The 24,625-nt window shown below is 40.7% G+C and overlaps 1 protein-coding gene and 1 pseudogene across 1 annotated transcript; one reads left to right on the top strand and one right to left on the bottom strand.

Annotated features, from left to right (window-relative positions):
* Positions 1-23,426, bottom strand: part of LOC122907406 — a 27,598-nt pseudogene extending 4,172 nt beyond the window's left edge.
* Positions 23,425-24,625, top strand: LOC122906937 (PHD finger protein 24-like). The gene is given in 2 exon segments (XM_044249444.1): positions 23,425-24,327; positions 24,329-24,625. Coding segments are annotated over 2 exon segments (1,200 nt in total).

Here is a 24,625-nt window from a genome sequence, read left to right as displayed (position 1 = left end):
TATCACAATTGTGTGACTTAAATGAGCTATAAATTAGTGTTCATTCTTTCCTATAGATAATTCTCATTGTTCTTTAGTGTAAATTAACCGAGCCTTATTAAGTGTGGCTAACTGTCAGGCTAAGGATACACAGACAAAACCAAACCCAGAGACCCTCAAAGAGCTCAAACCAGTGGAGAAGTTTAATATATAATCAACCTGTTACAGATTAAGGCGATTGCAATGAAAAGATCACACAGAAGTGGGGTAGTAGCATAGAAGAGTAAAGGATTAACTTCATTTGAATTTTCTGGGGAAGATTCTTATAGAAGATGACTTCTGAGGGGCACCTGGATGGCACAGTCAGTTGAACACCTACCTCCTGTTTTCAGGTCAGCTCATGGTCTTGGGGTTGACAGATGAAGTCCTGTGTCAGACTCTGCACTAAGTGAAGAGTCTGCTTGAGTTTTTCTTTCCCTCTCCTTCTGCCCCTTCTGCTCAGGCTCACTCACTCTAACTCAAATAAATATTTTAAAAAAAGGATGACCTCTGAGATTATTTTTGAGAGATAAAAATGAATGCATGAGATTGGGAAGGGCCAAAGAGCATTCCAAGCATTTGGTAGGTCCTGGAGACTTCTCCCTCCTGGCATGGAATTATAAGCTGTCCCGCACTGCTGGTGTATAAAGTAAGAGTGGGGCCTGTGGGACCTGAGGCTGCAGAGGCAAAGGCAGATTAAAGAACCCCACGTGTGCCTGTTACAGTTTGAATTCAGCATAAAGCCAGTAAGGAATCATTGGTGGGTTTCAGTTCTCGGAGATAAACTATGTACTATATTCAAGTTTGAAACTGATGATTTTGGTAACAGATGGATTAACCAAACACCCTAAAAGGGCCTCTAGATATCATACATGATCTGGCTCCTTTGTATTTCACCAGCTTGATTTTGAGTCATCCTCTTCTGTCCTCTATCTGGTAACACTAAACCACATTCGGTTCTCTTTTCTGGGCATTTGTACAAGTGGTCCCTTTGCTTGGAAATTCTTTCTTTTCATTTTGAGGGTCTAACTCTTCAACTTATCTTTTAGAGCTTAACAGGAAGATAATTTCTGTTGGAAAGCTTGCTCTAACCCTCATAAATGGCAGCTACCCATCTACCATGTGGTACTTAGTCTGCTTGTACTTCCCTTCTCAAAGCACTTACTTCACTGTCACGTGACCAACTGCCTGTTGATTTTGTCTCCAGATACTGTGAATTTTCTAAGGGCAAGCTTGATGGCCTGTGTATCTACAATACCTAGTGCAGGGACTGCAATACAGACATTGTTTGAAAAATAGCTCTTGAATGGGTGCTGAATATGAGGTGTGCAGCTAGCAATAGATCAATTGGGTGACCAATGATAAAGGTCTGAACTGAAGAGGGTTAGGATCAATAAAACTTGGTGACTTACCAGAGTTAAAGAGGGAAGAAAAAAAGGAAAAAGATTAAGTAGTGAAGGATAGTTACCAATTTTTAAGAAAATAGGTAGGACAACACAACCATGGTTGCCTATAAACTCGCTCTCTCTGACCTCTCTCCTATTGCTCCTACCTCAGTTTTCCCAAAATGCGAGACATTCTCTTGCTTCACAATGTGCAACTGCTGTTTCTTCATCCTGGAAAAATATTACCCAAATGTCCCCATGGCTTGCTCCCTCACCTCCTCAGGTCAAATGGTAACTGTATCGTGATGACTTCCCTAAGCATCCCACTTAGAATTATAACCTTGTCCACATCTTGGCTCTCCTTAGTTCTCTTCCCTCCTCTATTTTTCCCCACAGAATTTATATCAGACACACAACATATTTATTTGCTTTGTCTTTTCCACTACAGGTATGTTCCCTGAGGGGTAAATATTTGTTAATTTGTTCACTTCACTACTGTACCCTCAGGGCCTAGAACATAGTAGGCATTCAATATATGTTTCATTAATGATTGAACAAGTGAATTAACAGTAGCATCAACATAGGTACAGAGTGGGGAAAAAGTATGCAGAAAATGATTATGTGCACTTTTAAATATGCTCAATTAGAAGAGGTCACTGAGAAGAAAGATAAAATTGGAAGAGTAGCAGGGGGACCCTGGGTTTGCTTTATCCCTAAAACAGAGTAGCTCAACATCAAATCATTTTGAACAACTAGGAAATAGATTCGAGGAGTAAGAAAATAATCTGCGTAACTGGAGGGAGAGAAAGTGGCACATGTGAGGTTTGGAGCTATGAACTAGGGGAGAGAAAAGCTGTGGTGCTGGGAAAGGGAGGGGCCCTTTTTTTAGAGTGAAGCCAGGGAGAGAGGGAGAGGGCAGGAGAAAGAACAGCATGTAGGGTTCCCGCAATATGCTGGGGTGAGGGGATCCCCTGAATGGCACTGAGAGAAATCACTCCCCCTCCTGGAGTACATGTGGAAGAGGGATTTTGCTTTTCTGAGGACAAAAGGCCCCCTAGGAGCCACTGAGTGGCTGTTTAGCAGCAGGGGACAGAAGCATGTGTAGAGGGCAGATATGCTGGTCACAGCTTTCCACTGTGGGGCACAACAGACTCCACTCTGTGTGACTGCTTTTATGGGACAGAATGGTGCTGGGCAAGCTGCAAGCCTCTCCTCCTAGGGAGAGAAGCAGGTCCACACCTTGCTGGGTCCTATAAGATTTGGAGTTTTCAGTACCGGCCATGGGACCAAGATAAAACACATAACTGTGGCATAGGGTGTGCAGATGGCCAGGCACAGGGCCATTGAGGTGCAGTGATATGATGAAAGCCTGGAACACAGGAGAAGAAGTTGTTCACTTTTTCATCAGGGCCTCCTAAGCAGTAGCAGCTGTGAGTTGTCCCCCAGGTTGAGAGGGTGGGGTGATATGATCTTCCACACATTTCCCCACCACCACCATGGTTGGACTTAAGAGAGAAACAGCACCTCCAGGGGAGGCTCGAGTCCCTTACACCACACCCTGCCCTTGTGCACCCAGCAGGGGCATGTTTCCTAAGGCAGGTCTGACTGTAAACCAGCACAAGGGGCCTCTCCCTCAGAACAACATAGGCTGCCCCACATGGACCAGGTCTACTAATCACAGAGGGCTCTAAAGCATCAGCTTCAGTTCTGGTGGAAATAGGACCAGGGTTTCTTTTCTTAAGAATTCTTTTATTTCTTTATTCTTTATTTTCTTCTTCCTTTGGCATTAGGCTTATAGTTTTCTGTTCATGTGTTGGTTTGTTTCTTTTTTCCTTTGTAGGATCAGCCTTTTATTTGTTTTCCCCCCTTTTCCTTCCTTCCTTCTTATTATTTGGAATCAGGGTTATAGTTATTTGTCTGTCTGTTTTTTCTTCCTTTTCCTTTTCTCTTTTCTTAGATCAGCCCTTTTCTGATTTTTAAGTTTTTTTTTATTAGGCTTATCTTAACAAACAAATCAAAGCACACCTAGTGAAAGGTTCAACCACCTCCCACTGCAAGCAAAGAGGAAGTCTGAGTAAACGGACCTGTGGAAAAGGGCAGCCAAAACACAACATCAGAGTGCACACAGCATACAACAGAAACACTTCCTGAAGTGCAAGACCCTGGACAGTGAGTGACCCCTTCTTAATATAGTATTACTCTCAGGAGCAGGAAACATAACATTCTTTCATGACATGCAAAAGACAGAAACCTAGACATAATGACAAGACAGAGGGATTCTCCCTGAAAGAAAGAGCAGAAGAAATCACAGCCAGGGATTTCTCAAAACAGATATAAGCAATATATCTGAACAAGAATTTAGAATGTCAGTCATAAGAATACTAGCTGGGCTTGAAAGCAGCATAGAAGACACCAGAGAAATCCTCACTGCAGAGATAAAACTAGTCATGCTGAAATAAAAATGCTATAGCTGAGATGCAGAACCAACTGGATGTAATCACAATGAGGATGGAAGAAGCAGAGAACCAAATAGGTGATACAGAGTTAAAATTATGGAAAATAATGAAGCTGAAAAAAAGAGGGAAAGGAAACATCATGAATACAAACTTAGGGAATTTAGTGATTCAACAATATGCAATATTATCTGTATCACAGGAGTCTCAGAAGAATAAAAGTGTGAAAATGGGGCAGAAAGTTTATTTGAACAAATTATAACTGACAGTTTCCCTCATCTGGGGAAGGAAACAGGCATTTATGTCCAAGAGTCACAGAGAACTCCCCTCAAAACCCAAAAAGAACAGGTCAACACCAAGATATATTAGAGTGAAACTCACAAAACAAAAAAGATAAAGTGAGAATTCTGAAAGTAGCTATGGGCAAAAGGTCCTTAACCTACAAGGGTGGACACATAAGGTTAGCTGCAGACCTGTCCACAAAAACGTAGCAGGCCAGAAATAAGCAGCATGATATATTCAACACGCTGAATGGGAAAAATCACACAGCCAAGCAGCAAAGCTGCCATTAAGAATGGAGGGAAAGATAAAGAGTTTCCAAGATAAGCACAAACTAAAGGAGTTCATGAACACTAAACCAGCTCTGCAAGTAATACTAAAAGGGATTCTTAGAGCAGGAAATAGATACCCAAAGTGACAGGAACTTTTTTAAACCATTTTTAAAAGGAACACAGACAATCTACAGGAACAGCAATTTTACAAGTAATACAATGGCACTAAATTCATATCTAGCAATAATTACTCTGAATGTAAATAGGCTCAAAGCTCTAATCAAAATACACACAGCTTCAGAATGGATTAAAAAAGAAAAAAAAAACAAAACCCACCAAGATGCTGCTTACAAGAGACTAATTTTAGCCCAAATGACACCTCCAGACTGAAAGTGAGGGGGTGGAGGAGCAGGCTAATGGACACCATGGTAATGAATCATGCTAGTGGACATCAAAAGAAAGCTGGAATAGCCATACTTACATCAGAAAAACTAGATTTTAAACCAAAGACTGTAGTAAGAGATGAAGAAGAGTACTGTATTATAATAAAGAGGTCTATCCAACAAGCTCTAACAGTTACAAATATTTATACCTCCAACTTGGGAGCAGCCAAATATATAAATCAATTAGTAGCAAATTTAAAGAAACTCATTGATAATAATATGATAGTAGGAGGGGCCTTTGACACCTCACTCACACCAATGGACAGATCATCTTAAGGAGATCAACAAGGAAATAATGACTGAATGACACACAGGACCAGATGGACTTAAGGGACATATTCAGAGCATTTCATCCTAAAGCAGCAGAATACATATTCTTTTTGAGTGCACATGGAACATTCTCCAGAAGAGATCACATACTGGATCGCAAATCAGGCCTCAACAAGCACAAGAAGACTGAGATCATACCATACATATTTTCAGACCACAGTGCTATGAAACTTGAAGTCAACCACAAGAAAAAATTTAGAAGGACCACAAATACATGGAGGTAAAAGAACATCCTACTAAAGAATGAATGGGTTAAGCAGGAAATTAAAGAAATAAAAAAAAATAATTGGAAGCAAAAGAAAATGAAAACACAACAGTCCAAAACTTTTGGGATGCAGCAAATGCAGTTATAAGGAATTTTATAGCAATATAAGCCTTCTCAAGAAGAAAAGTCTCAGATACACAACCTTAACTTACACCTAAAGAAGCAGGAAAAAGAACAGCAAATAAAGCCCAGAATCAGCAGAAGAAGGGAAATAACTATGATTAGAGCAGAAATAAATGAGATATAAGTAAAAAAAAAAAAAGTAGGACACATCAATGAAAGTAGGAGCTGGTTCTTTGAAAGAATTAACACAATTGTTAAATCCCTAGGCCAGACTTACCAAAAAGAAAAGAGAAAGGACACTAATAAATAAAATCACAAATGAAACAAGAGAGACCACAACCATTAATGAAGAAATTCAAATAATTATAGGAGAATCTTATAAGCAATTATATGCCAAAAATCTGGAAGAAAAGGGTAAGGTCCTGGAAATATATAAACTACCAAAACTGAAATAGGAAGGAATAGAAAATCTGAACAGACCCATAACCAGCAAAGAAATTAAATCAATCATCAAAAATAACCCAAAACACAAGGTCCAGGGCTGGATGACTTCCCAGTGGAATTCTACCAAACATTTAAAGAAGAATTAACACCTATTCCTCTGAAGCTGTTTAAAAAAGTAGAAAAGGAAGGAAAACTTCCAAAGTCATTCTATGAGGCCAGCATCACCTTGATTGCAAAACCAGACAAACACCTCATTAAAAAGAATTACAGACCTATATCGCCAATGATCATGTGCAAAAATTCTCAACAAGATTCTAGTCAATCAATTTCAAAGTAAATTAAAAGGATTATTCACCAAGATCAAGTGCAATTTATTCCTGGGCTACAGGGGTGGTTCAATTTTCGCAGGTCAATCAACACGATACCCCACATTAAGAGGATAAGAATCATATGATCGTCTCAACAGATGCAGAAAAGCATTTGAAAAAAATACAGCATCCTCCTCGAAAAAAACTCTCAAGAATGTAGGGATAGAAGTGCTCGCTTCGGCAGCACATATACTAAAAGAATGTAGGGATAGAAGAACATACCTCAACATCATAAAGGCTGTATACAAAAGACTAAGAGCTAATATGATCTTCAATGGGGAAAACTGAGAGCTTTACCCCTAAGGTCAGGAACATGATAGGGATGTCCACTCTTACTGTTATTGTTCAACACAGTCCTGAAAATCCTAGCCTCAGCAATCAGACAACAAAAAGAAATAAAAAACATCCAAATTAGCACAGAAGAAGTCAAATTTTCACTCTTCTCAGACAACATGATACTTTATGTAGAAAACCTGAAAGATTCCACCAACAAGTTGCTAGAACTGATCCATGAATTCAGCAAAGTCACAGGATATAAAATGGACATTCAGAAATCTGCTGCATTTCTATACACCAATTATAATAAAACAGCAGAAAGAGAGATCAAGGAATCAATCCCATTTAAAATTACACCAAAGACCACAAGATACCTAGAAATAAACCTAACCAGAGAAATAAAAGTTCTATACTCTGAAAGCTATAGAACACATATAAAAGAAACAGAAGAAGGCACAAAGGAATGGAAAAACATTCCATGTCATGGATTGGAAGAAAAAATAATATTGTTAAATGGTCTATTCCACCCAAAGCAATCTACATATTCAATGCAATCCCTATCAAAAATAACACCAGCATTTTTCATAGAGCTAGAACGAACAACCATAAAATTTGTATGGAACCAGACAAAACTCTAAATAACTAAAGTGATGTAGAAAAAGAAAAGAAATGCTGGAGGCATCACAATTCCAGACTTCAATCTCTATTACAAATCTGCAGTCATTAAGACAGTATGGTATTGGCACAGAACAGACATATAGATCAAAGGAACAGAAAAGAGAAACCAGAAATGGACCTACAAGTGTAAGGTCAACTAATCTTCAACAAAGCAGGAAAAAATATCCAATGGAAAAAAGACACTGTCTTCAAAAAATGGTGTTGGAAAAAACTGGACAGTGACATGCAGAAGAATGGCACCAGACTATTTTCTTACACCACACACAAAAATAAATTAAAAATGGATGAAAGACCCAACTGTGACACAGGAAACCATCAATATTCTAGAGAAGAACACAGGCGGCAACCTCTTTGACCTCGGCCATAGAAATTTCTTACTAGACATATCACCGGAGGCAAGGGAAACAAAAACAAAGATGAACTATAAGGACCTCATCATGACAAAAAGCTTTTGCACACTGAAGGATCAATCAACAAAACCAAAAGGCAACCGATGGAATGGGAGGTTTTTGCAAATGACATATCAGATAATGGGCTAGTATCCAAAATCTATAAAGAACTTAGCAAACTCAACACCCCAAAAAACCAAATAATCCAGTTAAGAAATGGGCAGAAGACTTGAATAGAACCTTGTCCAAAAAAGACATTCAGATGGCTAAATACACATGAAAAGAGGCTCAACATCTCGCATCATCAGGGAAATACAAATCAAAACCAAAATGAGATACTACTTCACACCTGTCAGAATGGTGAAAATTAACAACTCAGAAACAACAGGTGTTTGTGAGGGTGCAGAGAAAGGGGAACCTTCTTGTACTGTTAGTAAAAAGGCAAATTGGTGCATCCACTATGGAAAATAGTATTGATTTTCCACAGAAAGTTAAAATGAGAGCTACCCTATGACCCAGCAATAGTATTATTAGTTATTTATCCAAAGGATACAAAAATTCTGATTTGAAGGGGCACATGCACCCCAAGTTTATAGCAGTACTATCAATAATAGCCAAATTATGGAAAGAACCCAGATGTCCATTAACAGATGAATGGATAAAGAAGATGTGGTATATGTACAATCGAATACTACTTGGTATCAGAATGAATGAAATCTTGCCACTTGTCATGATATGGATGGAACTAGAGGGCATTATGTGAAATAAGTCAGTCACAGAATGACAAATACTATGTGATTTCACTCATATGTGCAATTTAAGAAAAACAGATAAACAAAGAGGAAGGGAAGGAAAAATAAAACAAGATAAAAAACAGAGAGGGAGGCAAACCACAAGAGACTCTTAAATGTAGAGAATAAGCTGACAGTTGCTGAAGGGGAGGTGGGTGGGAAAATGGGCTAGATGGGTGATGGACATTATGGAGGACACTTGTTTGAATGTGAAGTCGGTGTTGTATGTAGCTGATGAATAACTGGATTCTGTTCTTGAAAGCAGAGCCACACTCTATGTTACCTAACTTGAAATTTAGAAAAAGGAAGAAAGGGGGAAAGAAAGGGAGGAAGGGAGGGACGGAGGGAAGAAGGGCAGGAGGAAGGAAGGATGGAGGAAAGAAAGAAGCAAAGGAACAAAGGATATAAAGTAGTGCACAGAAAAATAAGTAAATGGTTAAGAAACTTGCAAATGTGTTTAACTAATTCTAAAGACATGCCCATCACAGTTACATGTACCATTTTTCAACCAACAGATTAGTAGAGACTAAAGATTTGGAAAAGACCCATCTAATTAATGTTTTTGGATTAAAGTCACAATACAAATGCATACCCACATACCATATAAATACTTAAGGCTATAAATGAAGCAAACTCGTAAATAAGATGCATTTCTTTCTCTCACTTTAAAAAAGAAAGAGGTCTCTGAGCAATACAACTGGTGCTCAGGGAAAAGGTTTCAGCGAGTGTAAGAAGCATTATCATACTCATAAACAATGTGCACGGGAAAAAGAAAAATTTGAAAAGCTATAGAAATTGGGAAACACCAATATTTAAGGTTTGGGCAAAGGAAGAAGAATAAGCAAAAGGGGCGCCTGGGTGGCTCAGTGGGTTAAAGCCTCTGCCTTCGGCTCAGGTCATGATCTCAGGGTCCTGGGATCGAGCCCCGTACTGGACTCTCTGCTCAGCGGAGAGCCTGCTTTCCTTCCTCTCTCTCTGCCTGCCTCTCTGCCTAGTTGTGATCTCTGTCTGTCAAATAAATAAAAAAATTAAAAAAAAAAACTGGAAAAAAAAAAGGGTAAGAACACCACCAGAAAAGGAGAAAGGAGAGAATTTTAAGAGGTTCAGTAGTATCCAGTGTAAGACAAACTATAACAAAGGAAGAGAAAGACCCAGAGTATTTCATAATTAGGTCACTACTGACTTTAGTCAATGCAGTTTTAGAGGATCACAAAATAACAATGACGAATAACCACCACTTATTGAACAATCGTGTATTCAAGGGGGTGATTCAAATGTACTATCGCTAATCTTCCCAACCACATTACCAAGTAGCTCTTCTATTATCCAAATTTTATAGAAGAAAAGTAGGGTAAGTAAGATGAAGTGTCTCATATGTTATAGAAGAACAAAAAGTGGAGGAGCTAAGGTATGGGTCCTAGTAAAAATATACCTTATAAATGTTTTGTTTATATGACACTCTTGATGTAAATTCCACATGAATAAATTTTTGAGGTACAAAAATCTTGCCACTTTAAACACCAACATTCACATATTTTAAAGATATTTAAAAGAATTGTTAAGAAACCTTATACTTGATAATTTATGAATGCCATTATGAATGTCAATTGCTGTATTTATGCCTTTGGAAACAGTTGAGCTGTTTAGATTTTTTTGCTTTTAGGATGAAAGGCACTATGAATTTTTTTTTTTTTTTGAGAATCTGTGTCTTCATTTTATGATTTTTTTTGCCTATGGGCTAGAACCATGCTAAGTGCTATACATATATCCTCTCACGTAATCCTCACCATAACCTTATGATTTAAGTTCTAGTATAAGGAAAAAGAGGAGAGAGTAAATAACTTATCCAATGTCACATATTCAGTCCTAGCAGAGGTTTTAGGTCTCTGAGCCTCCAACTCCAAAGCTCTTAATCTTAATGCTGACTCAGCTGTTTTCCAGGGTGATATGCCAATGAGGTCCTCAGTCACTTTGCAGATAGACCAGATTTCCGGATAAGTATTGCCCTAAATGAACTCTGAGATATTCAACTTCCAACAATTTTGCTGTTAATTGGGGGAAAGAAAGTTAACCTTTTATATATTTGGACAAATGCTAACAATTTAAGAAAAAAAGAGGAAGCATCAGTGAGTACTCTGTCATAATAGTTTCATAATTGCATTAATTTCCTATTTGTTACCAAATTACCATAAATTTATAGTTTAAAACAACGCTTTTTATTACCCTGTTGTTGTATAGGGTCAAGTAACCTTGTATAGGTCTCACTGAGTTAAGGCTGGGCACAGCTGCATTCCTTTCTGTGGGCTCTTTGGGGGAACCTTCCTTTTCCAGATTCTTGAGATGGCACATCTTCCTTGGCTTATGGTTCCTTTCCTCCATTTTTAAAGCCACAAGAGCAGAATGAGTCTTTATCACATGAAATATATTTCACCTTCTTTCCTGCACTCCTCTTGCTCTTTTAAGAACCCCTGTAATTGGGCACCTGGGTGGCTCAGTGGTTTAAAGCTTCTTCTGCCTTCGGCTCAGGTCATGATCTCAGGGTCCTGGGATCAAAGCCTGCATCAGGCTTTCTGCTCAGTAGGGAGCCTGCTTCCCCCTCTCTCTCTATCTGCCTCTCTGCCTACTTGTGATTTCTGTCAAATAAATAAATAAAATCTTAAAGAACCCCTGTAATTACACTGGGCCCACCTGTATACTCTAGGGCCCACTCTGTATACCTCTTTTAAGGTTAGCTGATTAGCAACTTTGACCCTATCTTTGACCCTATCTGTAACGTTAATTCCCCTTTGCTGTGTAAGGTAACATACTCACAGGTTCTGGAGACCAGAACATAGGCATCTTTGGGGAACTCGTATTCTGCATACCACAGTAAATAAGAAAATTCTCACCTATAGCATAGTATGTTCCTACTATTGAAGAACAGGATGGAGAACATGTGTTCTCCATTTCTTTTTATTTTATTTTTTTTACCAATAGAAGGAGAGGGAAAAAGATACTAGGCTGATTGGGAAATACTAATTTGGATTATACTATTTGCAGAAATATCTAGGCTGAAATTTTAAAATTTATCTTGCAGATCTTTTATTTTTTTTTAAGATTTTATTTATTTATTTGACAGAGGAGATTACAAGTGGGCAGAGAGGCAGCCAGAGAGAGAGAGAGAGAGGAGGAAGCAGGCTCCCTGCTGAGCAGAGAGCCCGATGCGGGACTCAATCCCAGGACCCCGAGATCATGACCTGAGCCGAAGGCAGCGGCTTAACCCACGGAGCCACCCAGGCGCCCCTATCTTGCATATCTTTTTTTTTTTTTTCCCAATTTATTTATTTTCAGAAAAACAGTATTCATTATTTTTTCACCACACCCAGTGCTCCATGCAAGCTGTGCCCTCTATAATACCCACCACCTGGTACCCCAACCTCCCACCCCCCCGCCACTTCAAACCCCTCAGACTGTTTTTCAGAGCCCATAGTCTCTCATGGTTCACCTCCCCTTCCAATTTACCCAAATTCCCTACTACTCTCTAACGCCCCTTGTCCTCCATGCTATTGGTTATGCTCCACAAATGAGTGAAACCATATGATAATTGACTCTCTCTGCTTGACTGATTTCACTCAGCATAATCTCTTCCAGTCCCGTCCATGTTGCTACAAAAGTTGGATATTCGTCCTTTCTGATGGAGGCATAATACTCCATAGTGTATATGGACCACATCTTCCTTATCCATTCATCCGTTGAAGGGCATCTTGGTTCTTTCCATAGTTTGGCGACTGTGGCCATTGCTGCTATAAACATTGGGGTACAGATGGCCCTTCTTTTCACGACATCTGTATCCTTGGGGTAAATACCCAGGAGTGCAATTGCAGGGTCATAGGGAAGCTCTATTTTTAATTTCTTGAGGAATCTCCACACTGTTCTCCAAAGAGGCTGCACCAACTTGCATTCCCACCAACAGTGGAAGAGGGTTCCCCTTTCTCCACATCCTCTCCAACACATGTTGTTTCCTGTTTTGTTAATTTTGGCCATTCTAACTGGTGTAAGGTGATATCTCAATGTGGTTTTAATTTGAATCTCCCTGAGGGCTAATGATGATGAGCATTTTTTCATGTGTCTGATAGCCATTTGTATTTCTTGATTGGAGAAGTGTCTGTTCATATCTTCTGCCCATTTTTTGATGTGTTTGTCTGTTTCGTGTGGGTTGAGTTTGAGGAGTTCATTATAGATCCTGGATATCAACCTTTTGTCTGTACTGTCATTTGCAAATATCTTCTCCCATTCCGTGGGTTGCCTCTTTGTTTTTTTGACTGTTTCCTTTGCTGTGCAGAAGCTTTTGATTTTGATGAAGTCCCAGAAGTCTATTTTCGCTTTTGTTTCCTTTGCCTTTGGAGACGTATCTTGAAAGAAGTTGCTGTGGCTGATATCAAAGAGATTACTGCCTATGTTCTCCTCTAAGATTCTGATAGATTCCTGTCTCACGTTGAGGTCTTTTATCCATTTTGAGTTGATCTTTGTGTACGGTGTAAGAGAATGGTCGAGTTTCATTCTTCTACATATAGCTGTCCAGCTTTCCCAGCACCATTTATTGAAGAGACTGTCTTTTTTCCACTGTATATTTTTTCCTGTTTTGTCAAAGATTAATTGACCATAGAGTTGAGGGTCCATATCAGGGCTCTCTACTCTGTTCCACTGGTCTATGTGTCTGTTTTTATGCCAGTACCATGCTGTCTTGGTGATCACAGCTTTGTAATAAAGCTTGAAATCAGGTAAGGTGATGCCGCCAGCTTTATTTTTGTTTTTCAATGTTTCCTTAGCGATTCGGGGTCTCTTCTGATTCCATACAAATTTTTGGATTATTTGCTCCAGCTCTTTGAAGAATGCCGGTGGAATTTTGATCGGAATGGCATTAAAAGTATAGATTGCTCTAGGCAGTATAGACATTTTAACGATGTTTATTCTTCCGATCCAAGAGCATGGAATGGTCTTCCATCTTTTTGTGTCTTCTTCAATTTCTTTCATGAGTGTTCTATAGTTCCTCAAGTATAGATCCTTTACCTCTTTAGTTAGGTTTATTCCCAGGTATCTTATGGTTCTTGGTGCTATAGTAAATGGAATCGATTCTCTAATTTCCCTTTCTGTATTTTCCTTGTTAGTGTATAAGAAAGCCACTGATTTCTGCACATTGACTTTGTATCCTGCCACGTTGCTGAATTGCTGTATGAGTTCTAGTAGTTTGGGGGTGGAGTCTTTTGGGTTTTCCATATAAAGAATCATGTCATCTGCGAAGAGAGAGAGTTTGACTTCTTCATTACCAATTTGGATACCTTTTATTTCTCTCTGTTGTCTGATTGCTGTTGCTAGGACTTCTAATACTATGTTGAACAAGAGTGGTGAAAGTGGGCATCCTTGTCTTGTTCCTGATCTCAACGGGAAGGCTGCAAGCTTTTTCCCATTGAGGATGATATTTGCTGTGGGTCTTTCATAGATAGATTTGATGAGGTTCAGGAATGTTCCCTCTATCCCTATACTTTGAAGCGTTTTAATCAGGAACGGATGTTGGATTTTGTCAAATGCTTTTTCTGCATCAATTGAGAGGACCATGTGGTTCTTCTCTCTTCTCATATTAATTTGTTGTATCACATTGATTGATTTACGAATGTTGAACCATCCTTGTAGCCCAGGGATGAATCCCACCTGATCATGGTGGATAATCTTTTTAATGTGTTGTTGGATCCTGTTGGCTAGGATCTTGTTGAGAATCTTAGCATCCATATTCATCAGTGATATTGGTCTGAAATTCTCCTTTTTGGTATGGTCCTTGCCTGGTTTGGGGATCAGGGTAATGCTGGCTTCATAGAAAGAGTCTGGAAGTTTTCCTTCTGCTTCAATTTTTTGAAACAGCTTCAGGAGAATAGGTGTTATTTCTTCTTGGAAGGTTTGGTAGAATTCCCCAGGGAATCCGTCAGGTCCTGGGCTCTTGTTTTTTGGGAGATTTTTGATCACTGCTTCAATCTCGTTATTAGATATCGGTCTATTCAGGTTGTCGATTTCTTCCTGGTTCAATTTTGGTAGTTTATATTTTTCCAGGAATGCATCCATTTCATCTAGGTTGCTAAGCTTATTGGCATATAACTGTTAGTAGTAACTTCTGATGATTGTTTCTACTTCCTTGGTGTTAGTTGTGATCTCTCCCCTTTCATTCATCATTTTATGAATTTGGGATTTCTCTCTTTTCTTTTGGATTAGTGTAGCCAGTGGCTTATCGATCTTATTGATTCTTTCAAAAAACCAGCTTCTAGTTTCATTGATACGTTCTACTGTATCTCTGGTTTCTCCCTCATTGATCTCAGCTCTAATCTTGATGATTTCCCTTCTTATGTGTGGAGTTGGTTTGATTTGTTGTTGATCCTCCAGTTCTTTAAGGTGTAGAGACAGCTGGTGTGTTCTGGATTTTTCAATTTTTTTGAGCAAGGCTTGGATGGCTATATATTTTCCCCTTAGGACCGCCTTTGCTGTATCCCATAGGTTTTGGACCGAAGTGTCTTCATTCTCATTGGTTTCCATGAATTGTTTCAGTTCTTCTTTGATCTCCTGGTTGATCCAAGCATTCTTAAGCAAGGTGGTCTTTAGCTTCCAGGTGTTTGAGTTCCTTCGGAACTTTTCCTTGTGATTGAGCTCCAGTTTCAAAGCATTGTGATCTGAGAATATGCAGGGAATAATCTCAGTCTTTTGGTATCGGCTGAGTCCTGATTTGTGACCCAGTATGTGGTCTATTCTGGAGAAGGTTCCGTGTGCACTTGAGAAGAATGAGTATTCTGCTGTTTTAGGGTGGAATGTTCTGTATATATCTATGAGGTCCATCTGGTCCAATGTGTCGTTCAATGCTCTTGTTTCTTTATTGATTTTCTGCTTCGATGATCTGTCTAATTCTGAAAGAGGCGTGTTAAGATCACCTACGATTAGTGTATTCATATCAATATGACTCTTTATCTTGATTAACAGTTTTCTTAAGTAATTGGCTGCTCCCATATTGGGAGCATAGATATTTACAATTGTTAGATCATCTTGGTGGATAGTCCCTTTAAGGATTATGTAGTGTCCTTCTGTGTCTCTGACTACAGTCTTTAGTTTGAAGTCTAATTTATCTGATATGAGAATCGCTACCCCAGCCTTCTTTTGAGTCCCATTGGCATGAAAGATGCTTCTCCACCCCTTCACTTTCAGTCTGCGTGTATCTTTAGGTTCAAAATGGGTCTCTTGTAGACAGCATATGGATGGGTCCTGTCGTTTTATCCAATCTGCAACCCTGTGCCGTTTTATGGGTGCATTTAGGCCATTCACATTGAGAGTGATTATTGATAGATACGTTTTTATTGACATCGAGTTACCTTTGAAGTCTTTCTTTCTGTAGACTGTCTCTATATTTCTGTTCAATGCTATTCTTGGGATTTTTCCTCTTTTATAGAACCCCCCTTAATATTTCCTGCAGTATCGGCTTGGTGGTTGCATAGTCTTTTAAGTCTTGCCGGTCTTGGAAACTCTTTATCTCTCCATCCATTTTGAATGTCAGTCTTGCTGGATAAAGTATTCTTGGCTGCATGTTCTTCTCATTTAGTGCCCTGAATATATCTTGCCAGCCTCTTCTGGCTTGCCAGGTCTCTGTGGACAGGTCTGACGTTATTCTGATGGGCTTCCCTCTGTAAGTAAGGAGCCTCTTTGCTCTGGCAGCTTTCAAGAGATTATACCTACAATTATAATTTCTCAATTTGACTATCAGGTGTCGTGATGTTTTTTTGGAGTGTATAATCTTGGGTGGAGACCGTTCAGCCTCTAGTACATGAACGCTGGTTTCATTCGCGAGACTCGGAAAGTTTTCATGAAGGACTTGTTCCACGACATCTTCTAGACTTCTTTCTTTCTCCTCCCCTTCAGGAATTCCAATAATTCTGACGTTGGAACGCTTCATGGCATCACTTATTTCCCTAATTCTGCTTTCGTGGGATCTAAGCTGTTTGTTCCAGGCTTCCTCCTGATCCTTTCTCTCTATCTGTTTGTCTTCCAGATCACTAATTCTATCTTCTGTCTCAGTTACCCTAGCTTTGAGAGAGTTTAGATTGGATTGGAACTCATTGAGAGCATTGTGGACCTCCTCCCTGGTAGCTTTAAGCTCCGCCCTAACATTGTGAACATCCTGTCTGGTCGCTTTCAGTTCGGCTCTAATCAATTCTGTTTGGTCATCCATGGCTTTCTCCAACCTAGCTATTGCCTGGATAATTGTTAGCCTGAATTCTCTTTCCGACATATTGTCTATGTTGATAGCCGTTAGCTCTGTTGCGGAAGGTCCATCCTCTGTATTTTTCTTCTGTTGGGCATTCCTCCTCCTAGTCATTTTGGTGGGAGATGACTGAACAGATGTAGCTGGATGTATCAACTCTGGTGCAGTCAAGGTGCACCCTGGAACACTTCCTGATCTCCGTCTCAGAGAGAAGCCTCAGTCTGGGTGCAGAAGCTGAATAAATTCCCCCTTGGACGCTGGCAGTGCAGGTTCCAAGTTAAAGACCCTGGGGGCGCAGGATCTTTTGCTTGTCCCCAAAGCCAAGGCAGTGGCGGCTGTCTGGGAGCTCCTGACCGCCAGAGAGTTTCCAAGCAGCGATCGCACACTGAGATTTTGCCGCTGGCCGGGGCTGGGAGTGCCTGGCTTGCGCGCACCTCTTTTCAGAGGCGGCTGTGGGTCGGGCGCGCGTCTGGGGCACTGAGAACGGGGCGCTGGTCCGTAAGCCGCAGGCTGGGCTTTTGAGCGCCTCTGTCCGGGGAAGAGTTTCGCGGGCGCGCGGCTTAGATTTTGAAACAATGGTGCGGGTCAAGAAGCGCCCCAGGGCCTTAGAAACCCAGGAGAGCTGAAGCGACGTGCACGCGCATCTCAAGCTTTGTGGTAGGGCGAGCGCGCGTTCTGCAGACCGGCTCCCATCCCCTCACAGGAGCCGGAACCCCGCGCTCTGGGGCACGCTGGCGGCTTAGGGACCAGGAGCCGGTTTCTCCGCCGCACTCTCTCTGCCTCCGCGCCGGGGAGGCCGTCTGGGACCGGGGACTCAAGCCCCTGTCCCTAGCCGCCCCGATTCCCACAATTTGCCCCCACGATCCTTTGCTCTTTTGGAGTGCTTTCAACCAGTCTCCGAGTTAATGCTGGTCCCCAGACGCAGGGCACTCTCGCTAGTATCGGGGTATTACTTTTGCACCGGTCACCTCTGGTGGCTCCCTCCCCCTTTTGTTTATCTTCCGATATCAGTCCGCTGTTCCCATTCCGCTTTACCTGCTCACTGGCTCTTCTGCCCCTGTAGAGATCCAGACGTGTATAATTCTGATCTCAGGCTGATTTCATGGGTGATCAGAGTTCTTTGGTAGGTAATCAGCTCACTTTGGGGTACCAGCTGAAAAGACGCCTCTTCCTAGTACCCCGCCATCTTGTCCCCCCCCCTATCTTGCATATCTTAAAAGTAGTCTTCAGAAATCCTCAGTCTAGGCAATAAAACATAGGGGCATATGCTATGGTCCGGAAAGGTGCTTACTTTCTATAAAAGTTAAAGTATCTTTTCGTTAGTCTTCATTCATCCCTTCACTCTTTGCCCTTGCAATTTACACTTTCACCCTTCCTAGGAATGTCCTTTGGCCTCTAAATTTACATATATAACCAAAATTCAAGCTATCTGAATGTAACCCATCTTTGATATTAGTAATTCCTCATACATGTTAGTGAAGCCTGCAAGTTTTCAGAGTTTTTCCTATACTTTAGAAAAACTAATTATTCCAACTAATTTTTCCAGCCCTAGAATCATATGAAGGAAACATTTTTTAAGCCACGAGTGGAAAAAGTTTTAGTAACATTTTCTTATCAAAGCTCACCTTCCTCGGGGTGCTTGGGTGGCTCAGTGGGTTAAAGCCTCTGCCTTCGGCTCAGGTCATGATCCCAGGGTCCTGGGCTCGAGCCCCTCATTGGGCTCTCTGCTCAGCGGGGAGCCTACTTCCCCCTCTCTCTTTGCTTGCCTCTATGCCTATTGGTGATTTCTGTCTGTCAAATAAATAAATAAAATCTTTAAAAAAAAAAAAAGCTCACCGTCCTCCAAATTCTCAGAAAGTAACCTAAATTTATTCCCACTTCCATTGTAATAAGTTGAAAAAGGAAGGCTTGCTAACCATAAATATTTAAAATAATAATTCACAAATTGCCAAATAATAATTAAATAATAATAATATACTAACCTTTTTTAAAACTTTATGTTTTTAGTACTCTTTTTTTTTAAAGATTTTATTTATTTATTTGACAGACATCACAAGTAGGCAGAGAGGCAGGCAGATAAGAGAGGAAGTGAAGCAGGCTCCCCGCTGAGCAGAGAGCCAGTTGCCCAGTTTGATCCCAGGACCCTGGGATCATGACCTGAGCCAAAGGCAGAGGCTTTAACCCACTGAGCCACCCAGGCGCCCCTAAACTAACCTTTATTACAATGCAACAAAAAAGAAACTGCAGAGGAATAAATTTAAAACAGTAAGTTGTATCAATATAAAGAAAACACTGAAACTCTACTAAGAAAATAAAACATAAATGGAATAACATACCTTGCTGTTAGAATGAATATTGGAAGGATAACAACTATCTTAAAATGAATACACTTTCACTTCACAAAAGTAGAGGTGTCCCAGACCAGCAGCATCAACATCACCCTTTGAATTTTTAGATACACAAATTCCAAGCCTCAACTCAGACTCAGTGAATTAGAAACTGTGAAGGTGAGGCCCCACAAACTATGTTTTAGCAAGCTTTCCGCAAGATTCTGATAGGAGCAAAAATCTGTGATTCCTGTTTTAATGTAATTTTTTAAAAGATTTATTTATTTATTTATTTGACAGAGATCACAATTAGGCAGAGAAGCAGGCAGAGAGAGAGGAAGGGAAGCAAGCTCCTGGCTGAGCAGAGAGCCCGATGTGGGGCTCAATCCCAGGACCCTGGGATCATGACCTGAGCCGAAGGCAGAGGCTTTAAACCACTGAGCCACCCAGGCACCCGTTTTAATGTAATTTTAACAAAAGTAACAACGTAAATTTTTCCTCAAGAGGGAAACAGAAATAGACAAGCTGATTCTAAAGGTCATACAGAAAAATACCCATTAAAATGTTGGCACTACAGAAAGGACAAATTGGCAAAGAAATCAATGCAAAAGAATAGAGAGTCCAGAAATATTCTCTCTACATCAAGGAATTTAGTACCTGAGAAGAGTGGCATTTTAAATCAGAGAGGAATGATGTAGGGACAACTGGTTAGCACTCACAAACAATAAGCCACCCAAATAAATAACTCAATGGAACAATAAGTTCCTGGAAGAAATAAGAGATGAAATTTTTATAAACTGAGAAGAGACAAATGCCCTTCTAAGCAGTACATACAGATAGGAAGAAGACTGGAAAATATGACTACTTAAAAAAATTAACAAAGAAAAAAGTACTGTAAACCACACCATGTGACCAATAATCAGCTAGAGAAAAGAATATTTGTAATATGTAAAACAGACCAAAAGTCCAACGACTCTAACTCTCAAAGAGCATTACAAATTAAAACTCAATAAAAAAATGAGAGAAGGATATGAAAAGAGGTGCTGTGTGTGAGACAAAGGAGACTCACAAATATATGAATATATGAAATATATGAAAAGGTATTATAAGAGAAGAAAAGTAAAACAATAAGGAGAAATTCTCATCTTTGAAACTGGCAAAATGTACTTGATAATCCAATGTGGCAATGAAGAGAACAGCATTCTCCTTTACCACAAACAGAAGTATAAACTGATGAAACATCATCGGAGGCAATTTTCCAACATCCATCAATATCTGAAAACAAACACACCTTACATTTCATAGTTAGGAACTTATCCTTCAGTAATAGCACACATGGTCAAAGAGATGTAAATGCAATGGTGTTCATGCCATCATTGTTTGAAATAACAAAATAGTAGACCAATCCAAGTATCTGTTACCAGAAAATGTGTAAATAATGGACTATTCATCTTAGAATACCAAACAACCACAACAACAAACTGAAATAGCTCTATGTAGCAACATCTAAGGTAAATTACCAAGTTTTAAAAAAAATGGTGAATAATAGAGTACACAGTATATTTCTGTATGTATAAAAGGAAATAACAGATCTTTTGACTATATATATACATGCTTCTCTAGGCATGTATTTATGAAAGACACACAGTAACTGTTAACACTAGTTAATATTCTGGGAATACCAGGGTGGCTCCGTCGCTAAGCATCTGCCTTCGGCTTAGGTCATGATACCGGGGCCTGGGATCAAACCCTGCATTGGGCTCCCTGCTCAGCAGGAAGCCTGCTTCTCTGCTTCTCTCTCTCTCTCGTTCCCCCTGCTTGTGTTAACTCTCTTGCTGTCTCTCTCTAATAAATAAATACACAGTCTTTAAAAAAATATTCTGTTTGAGATCCAGGGTCGAGGTGTTTAGGGTAGAAACCTTATTTACAACACTCTTTTGTTCTATTTCTACTATTTGAATTACTTTTAAATTTTTTTTTAATTTCACTATAGTGGATACACATTACATTAGTTTCAGGTGAAAATAGTATAGTAATTCAAAAACTGTATACATTATGCTTTCCATACCACAAGTATAGCTACTATCTGTCCCCATACATTGCTATTACAATATCATTGATTATATTCCCTACACTGTAACTTTTATTCCCATGACTTATTCATTCCATAACTGGAAGCCTCTTTTTCGCACGCTCCTTCACGGTTTGTTCATCCCTGCCCCACCCCCAGCCCTTCCCTTCTGGCCACCATCAGTTTGTTTTCTGTATTTATAGGTCTGATTCTGCTTTTTGTTTGTTTATTCATTTTGTTTTTTAAATTCTACATATAAGTGGAATCATATGGCATTTGTCTTTTAATAAGTATAGCTTACAATTTGGAATGGTGGAGTAAAAGCAATAGTAACAATGGCAAAACTGTCAAAATCATCTTTTTCCCAACTCTGCAAATTAACTTCAGTTAGTTATCTCATTTTTCTCTTAATCCCATTCCCCTATCAGGTTCTGGAGTAGCAATGAAAACAAAGAGCCTCACCACTCTGGTAGCTGGATAAACTAGCGGCCTATCAATATATATAGGATTGGGGTAGGTTTAGAATTCCGTGAAATGTCCATACCTAAAGAATTGTCACTATTTGCCTATCTAGCATCTCACCAAATGATTCCATTTTCAAGGCATTTTATTTCATGACTCAAGAGCTGCCTCTGTGCAAACTTGAGCACTTACTAAAGAAAATCAGAGGCAATTAGTTAACACTGAAGCTGTTGGAGGGAACTTTAATGCTTGGGGCTAATGAGAGGCTGATCAAACAAACAAAAATTAAAGGGAACATTGAAGAATTAAGATGTCCACATGGAACCCTGAAAACCTTCAACACATTCCTGGGATTCTAGAGGCTCATGTACATGCAAAGAGCTTAGTGCATGACCATGAAAGACTTGAGAAGGCTCTGAGCTCTCATTTCTGGCTGACTTTGAGACTCTGTGCAAGCAGAAACTGAAGGCTAAGGCTAAGGGAGGGTTGTAAACTGCCTGGTGGAGCACTAAGGGAATGCCCCAACAAATATACAGAGCCCCTCAGCAAAGGTTGAGAGACTTCTTAGTTCAACCTCCCATCAATCATTTGCTGACTGCTAAGGCAACAGAACAGAGACTTCAGTGCCCACACCACAAAGAGCAGACTTTACAGAAAAATCACTTAAAACACAGATAGCAACAACAACAACAACAACCCAAGTAACAATAACAAATCCTGGTCAGAAGGGCATCTGGTTTCTAGAATAGACAAGTTATCCTAAATATCCAGTTTTGACAAAAAAAAAAAAAGAGAGAGAGAGAGAGATTAAAATCAAACAAAAAAGCATAGCCTATAAACAGGAAAAATAGCAGTTAACAGAAACTGTCCCTGAGGAAAACCAAAAGCTGGATTTATTAGACAAAGATTTTAAATCACCTATAATAAATAAATTGAAAGAACTGAAAGAAATCATGTCTAAGAACTATGGGAAAGTATGCAAATGATGTCTCATCAAATAGAGAATAACAATAAAGAGATATAAATTATTATTCCTTTTATTTGTAAAAGATTTTATTTTTAAGTAATGGTCTACACCCAGTGCGGGGCTCAAACTCACAACCCAGAGATCTAGAGTCACATGCTGTACTGACTGAGCCAGCCAGGCACCCCAATTATTTTACATCAAAGAGAAATTCTGATGTTGAAAAGTAAAACTAAAATGAAAAACTTCTCTAGTCTGAATAATATATTTATTATTTATATAATATAAATATAAGTATAATAATATATTTATTCTTTACAGAAGAAAGAATCAGTTAATTTGAAGACAATGAACTGAATACAGGTCAATTGAAACTATCCAGCATGAGAAGGAAACAGCAAAAGGAATAAGGAGAAATTAAAGAGCCTCAGACACCTGAGGGACACCATCCAACATCCCCACCATGTAAAATGGGAGTCCTAGAAAGAGAGAAGGAGGGAGTGGCAGGGAAACGTGGGAGAAAGAGAGGGAGAGGAGAGAGAGGAAGGAGCAGAAGGAATATCTTAAGAAATAATGGCTAGAAACTCTCCAGATACAACAACAAAAAGAATTAATCTTAGAATTCAAGAAGCTCAATAAACTCGTACAATAAATCAACAAGACCTACGCTCAAACATTTCATATTAACATGTCAAAAGAAAAGGACAAGAGACAATCTTGAAACCTGCAATAGAAAATATGATCCTCGCCCGCGCCGCCTGCTCCTAGCGCTTGGCCCCAGCGCGCCGGCTCCCGAGCGGCCATGGGCTGCGCGGGGTTCGCGGTGCGGAGTCCGCCAGTCCCGGACCCGCGTCCCGCACCCTGACGGTCCCGAGCCATGGGGGTGTTGATGTCCAAGCGGCAGACGGTAGAGCAGGTACAGGAGGTGAGCCTGGCTGCGTCTGCTTTCAAGGATGGACTACGGGACAGGCCTTCCATCCGGCGCACCGGTGAGCTTCCAGGGTCCCGCCGAGGCACTGGAGAGGGCTCTGTCCAGGAGGAGAAGGAAGCAGAGGCAAGTACCCCAGAGCTGCAAGAAGAGAGCAGTACCAAACGTGCAGCCTGGGAGAGGCTCCGAGCTGGGCGTGGAGCGGAGCGGGAGGAGTTTGATAGGAGTAATCGGTTCCCACCGCCGGCTTTCACCCGCCCCACCCGGAAGCTGGATGATGACAAGCCTCCTGATACCTGCTTGGAGCCCAGAGAACTTGTTGTCAGCGATGAGCTGTGTGACGTCTGTGAGGTCTGGACAGCTGAGAGCCTCTTCCCATGCAGGATCTGTACCAGGGTTTTCCACGAGGGCTGTCTGCGCCGCATGGGCTACATCCAAGGAGATAGCGTGGCAGAGGTGACTGAGACAGCCCACGCAGAACCTGGCCGGAGCTGCCACTACTGTGATAATCTCAACTTGCTGCTAACTGAGGAGGAAATGTACAGCCTCACAGAGACCTTTCAGCAGTGTCAAGTCATTCCTGATTGCTCCCTGACACTGGAGGACTTCCTGCGCTACCGCCACCAAGCAGCAAAGCGGGGGGACAGTAACAGGGCTCTAAGCGAGGAGCAAGAGGAACAGGCAGCCCGCCAGTTTGCAGCCCTGCACCCTGAACATCGAGGACACATAGAGTGGTCTGACTTCTTGTCCCATAAGTCCCTCCTACTTCTGCAGCAATTGCGTCCCCAGAACTCTCTGTTAAGGCTTCTGACAGTCAAGGAGCGGGAACGAGCCCGGGCCACCTTCCTTGCCCGCCCGGGGCAATTGGAGTACTATCAGTGAGGCAGAGTGCCGTGCAGCCCAGCACTCTTGGTTCTGCAAACGCCTTGCAGAGGCTCCTTCCTGCAGTGTCAGCATCAGCCATGCGGGTCCCATAGCAGACAGCAGCCCAGCTAGCAGCAGCAGCAGCAAGAGTCAGGACAAGGCTCTGCTGCCCACAGAGCAGGAGTCCAGATTTGTGGACTGGCCTACATTCTTGCGGGAGAATGTTGTCTACATCTTGGCTGCTCGCCCCAACAGTGCAGCAATTCATCTGAAACCCCCAGGGTAG

Source organism: Neovison vison, chromosome 5 (genome assembly GCF_020171115.1).
Source record: "Neovison vison isolate M4711 chromosome 5, ASM_NN_V1, whole genome shotgun sequence".
In the NCBI taxonomy this organism is placed as follows: domain Eukaryota; kingdom Metazoa; phylum Chordata; class Mammalia; order Carnivora; family Mustelidae; genus Neogale; species Neogale vison.
The sequence above is the reverse complement of the archived record's forward strand: the minus strand, read 5'-3'. Positions and strand labels throughout refer to the sequence as shown.